This window comes from Chrysochloris asiatica, unplaced genomic scaffold (assembly GCF_000296735.1).
Source record: "Chrysochloris asiatica unplaced genomic scaffold, ChrAsi1.0 scaffold00038, whole genome shotgun sequence".
Lineage (NCBI taxonomy): Eukaryota > Metazoa > Chordata > Mammalia > Afrosoricida > Chrysochloridae > Chrysochloris > Chrysochloris asiatica.
In genome coordinates, this window is record NW_006408556.1 from 1,210,437 (window position 1) to 1,214,838 (window position 4,402).

General features: G+C 45.8%; 1 protein-coding gene across 1 annotated transcript; it reads right to left on the reverse strand.

The window, feature by feature from the left end:
- Window positions 1–548: 548 nt before the first annotated feature.
- LOC102822545 (HLA class II histocompatibility antigen, DO alpha chain-like) lies at window positions 549–2,995 on the reverse strand. Its single transcript, XM_006860550.1, has 4 exons — window positions 2,914–2,995; window positions 1,506–1,754; window positions 811–1,092; window positions 549–712 (listed from the first exon to the last, which is right to left on the reverse strand). Exons 1-4 carry the CDS (start codon window positions 2,993–2,995, stop codon window positions 549–551), a joined length of 777 nt encoding a protein of 258 aa, XP_006860612.1.
- Window positions 2,996–4,402: the final 1,407 nt, after the last annotated feature.

Below are 4,402 nucleotides of genomic sequence, written 5' to 3' on the forward strand. Positions count from 1 at the left end.
TCCTCTTCTCTTAAAAGTGTCGATACCTAAAGTAGTAAAGACCATATGACCAACATTGTTCAAGCTCACAGTCCTGGGCTCCTATCTCTGAGCACCCCACTTCTGCCCAAAACTCACTCCCTCATCCCACGTCTGTTCCACTTGGTATGGCACTTAGGATAAGCACTGGATTGCTAATCACAAAGTAAGTGGGTCAAACCACCAGTTGCTCCTCAGAAACAGGGTATCGATGAGTCGGAACCAACTTGATGCACTCAACAACTTGTCTAAAAAGGTCCTTGGCTGATGCAAATGATTGGCTTTCAAATACCAACTTAAAAGCTGGCAGTTCAAACCCACCATTGTCCCACAGAAGAAAGGTCTGTAATCTGCCTCCATAAGGATTATAGCCAAGAAAATCCTCTAGAGCAGCTGTACTTGGTAGACATGGGGTTGCACGAGTCAGAATAGACTCAATGACAACCAGCACTTGTCTATATCACCCCTCCCCAGTCTCTTTCCACCTCACAATTCTCCGCCCCATCCTGTTCGGAATCTTCCACTTTTCTTTACCCGGACTCCTGGGGACTTGTGTACCTGGGAACACTGGACAAGCATGTGCCTCTGATGAGGAGGATGGTGCCCATGAGGAAGCCCACCAGTCCCACAGCCAGGCCCAGAGCACAGATCAGGGTTTCTGTGGTGTGTGGTAGTGGGGTAGGCAGGTAGGGCTCTAGGAGAGAGAAAAAAAGAGTCAGGGGTAGGGTGAAGGGATTCTAGAAAAAAGGAAGCATAGGTTTGAGGATGGTAAATTGAGGAGGGTCTCCATACCCCAGTGTTTGAGGAGTGGCTTGTCCAGGCCCCAGTGTTCCACCTTGCAGTCATAGACGTCATCTGCTGTGGGCACGAAGGGTAAGTAGTAGAACTTGCGGAACAAATGGTCAGGCCGAGAATAGAAGCTGGTCTGGAACACCTCCTTGGTGGTTGTCTGACCATTGTGCAGCCAGCTGACGTTGATCACAGGGGGGAAGATGTTGTCCACCATGCAGATGAGGATGTTGGGCCGGCCCAGCTCCACTCGATATTTTGGGAGCAGCATCACTGTTGGAGGCACTAGGAGGAATGATGCGCTGAATCTCAAAGGCTCGTCTCTTACAGCGTGGGCCTCACTAGGGCTGGGATCAAGGGTTGTTTCCTCCTACTTAGCCCTCTGTGGGCAGGGGATGCTTTGGTGCATGGTGATAACTACTAGAATAGGAGGGAAGGGAAACCAGGAGTAGAGACTGAGAGGATAGTGGGGTCTCCAGGGTCCCTATATCTGACAGATCCCTGGGGGGAAGTCTTGGTGGGCATGTTGCCTAAGGGGTATGAGAGGAGCTAGAGACTCCGGAGAAAGGAAGAGGCTGAGGATAACAGCCATGGGTTCTGAGAGAGTGATGTGTCAGAGGGAGGATGGAGACAGTGAGGTAGGACACACTTCCTCTGGGATACTCCTGTCTGAGTGGGGCAGAGGAAGAATCTGGTACCATTGATGGCTTTGGTGCCATTGGAGCGTTCCACCAATACTTCTAGATGGGCTCTGATCATAGCAATGCTGGCCAGCCCACCCTGTGGGTCAAAGTGGGCAAAGTTGCTGAACTCAGGCAGACGCCACACAGCTTCACTTGTCTTCAGATCAACAGAGAATAGTTGTTCCCCATCAAATTCGTTGGTGAACTGACCCGAGGCACTGTAAGACTGATAGAAGGCTGGTCCGTAGGAGCCCATGTGGTCAGCTATATTAGGAGAGTTCAGGGACAAGGAAAGAGAAGAAAACGTATCATATCAATTATCCTTACAAGGCAACTGAGTGTCTGAAACTGTGGCCATCTTGAGTTCTGTGTGGGAGAGTCCAATTCTGACACTGAGATGGTCCTTGAAGTGCAATAGAGTTGCTGGAAGATGGAAGAGAGACAAAGGGAGAGAAGCAGGCACCTACCCAGGACACTATGGGCCACACAGAGACACAGGTCTAGTCTGGTGTACCAGGGGTTGGGAAGAGGAGAGGATGCCTAAAGTCATGCTTGGGATTCCCAAAGTTAACTCTTGGCTATGACCATCTGAAGAAGAAAAAATGACTAAGGACAGGAATGTAAATGAAATTTTGGATCAAAAATGTAGTAAAAGGGTGTGTGAAGAGAATTGAGTGTTGATTAGTAGGGTTAAGAATTGAGATTTGTGACAATTAGACCAAGAAAATAGAAAAAGGCAGCTTGAGGTATTACAAAGTGCACAGGACAGGGAGTCAGAAGCTCAGCGTTCATGTCCCAATTCTTCCACCTCAGACTGTTATGACTGAACATGTTTCTTCTTATAACCAAGGCTTGGTATTCTGGAAATTAGGATTTAGGTTTTGATTGGTAAGATTCCTTTGGAATTCTCTGAAATTGTTTGTTCAATACTCATTGAAGGACTACTGTGTGCCCAGCACTATGCCAGGTCCAAAAGAAAGACAAACACGCTGTGGATCCTGAGCACAGGAATTCACGTCTAGAGTAAAATAAAGACCCATCATTAGTTGACTATGGACATGGCAGCAGACAGAGAAATAGATATGGACTTCCAAGGGCATGCTTCAAGCCAAGAAGTGGTAGAGAAATCGGGATCCTTGGTAGCAGTAGAATGGAGGTTTGGGTCTCAGAAAGAAGGATGCAATGGGGAGGAAGCTGCTGAACTTAAACAAAACTTGAAAGAGATGCTGGTATGGCTGGACTGTGCACCACCTTTTTGTTAGGTCCAGAATGGATGTCATAGAGGTGACAGAGGTTTGGGGATCATTGGGTGAAGGAAATTGCCCATAAACCAGAGAAAGAAAGAAAGAAGAACAATTCATCCTCTATACTGTCTGCCTCATGTGACCCAACTCCCTAAATCTCCAGTGCCTTCAGTACTCACCCTGGATGGCCCCTGCTTTCTGGGGGCTCAAGAGAGTCATCAAGGTCTGGAGTCCCAAAGCTAGCACCTCACTAAAGACCATGGTCCTCTGGTGCTGAAATCAGATAACTCTCAGTCTGTGTGTGGGGAGAGGAACAGGTGGAGGTAAAAGGAAGAAAACATTTTCTAGAGACCCCTGCTGTATTCAGCCAATCAGAGAAATTCTCTAAGTCAATGTATCTGTTGCTAGGTAAAGAAGTTTACTAAAGGGACTGAGTGAAAAGATGGGAGGATTCACTGAGCCGTGTGGACCAGGGAGGCTTGATCTACTGGAAAGTTAAAAGGGAGTTCCTTATTGAGTCTAGGGGTGGGATGGACTTAGGTCATCTGTTGCCACATCCTCCAAGAAAGAATGCTCTGTGGAAGGAAAAGACCATTAGAGTACTGCAGTTAAGCACGAAGTCATCTTCTCTTTTAGTCTATAAAGCAGTTAATTCTACTTTACTTACACATCGCTGCAGACAAAACTGGAGTTAAAAAGAAAGAAAGAAAGAAATGAAGGAAGGAAGGAAGGAAGGAAGGAAGGAAGGAAGGAAGGAAGGAAGGAAGGAAGAACTTTCACTAAGAAACTTTAAAAAGGAAAATTGGACACTCAGTAGTTGGAATTGACTCGTTGGCACTTAACAACAATTGTTGGGTGACAAATTTTATAAATATTAATTAGACCAAGTGTGTCTATTTTCTTACCATAATTTATCTTTCCTTAGTTTGAAACTAACTTGTAAATCACTGCCACCACTTGCCTGTCTGTTGCACTGTGGTGGTTTGTGTGTTTCTGTGATGCAGTAAGCGATGCCATCAATATTTCAAATACCAACAGGGTTATCATTGGTGACAAATTTCGGCAGAGCTTCCAGACAAAGCCAGACTAGGAAGCAGGAGAGGTGAACTACTTCTGAATGGTTAGCCACTGGAAACTTTATGAGTAGCAGTGGAACATTATGGAGTCCTGATGTGGCGCTCTGGGCTAATGCATCGGACTGCAAAGTCATTTGAACTGCAAGGTCGGTGGTTCAAGTTCACTAGTTGCTCCTTGAAAACCCTATACAGGGTCACTATGGGTCAGAATCAACTCGACGGCACTTAACAACAACAACAGTGGAACACTGTCTGATATAATGCTGGATGGTGAGCCCTTCAGATTGGAAGACACTCAAAATGTGACCAGAAAAGAAAGAGCTGCCTCCTCAAAGTAGAGTTGGTATTAATGATGTGGATGGAGCAAAGCTTCCAAGATCTTTATTTACTTATGGGGCACAACACAAAATGAAAATAAAGAGCTTCAAGCAAATGGAAGAATTGAAGAGGTGCAAGAGCTGAACAGGAAATTTCGGGGATCAGCTCGAGAAGATAAAGCCAAGTACTATAATAAAATATGCAAAGATTTAGAGTTAGAAAACCAAAAGGGAAGAACACGGTCAGTATTTCTCAAGCTGGGGGAACTGAAGAA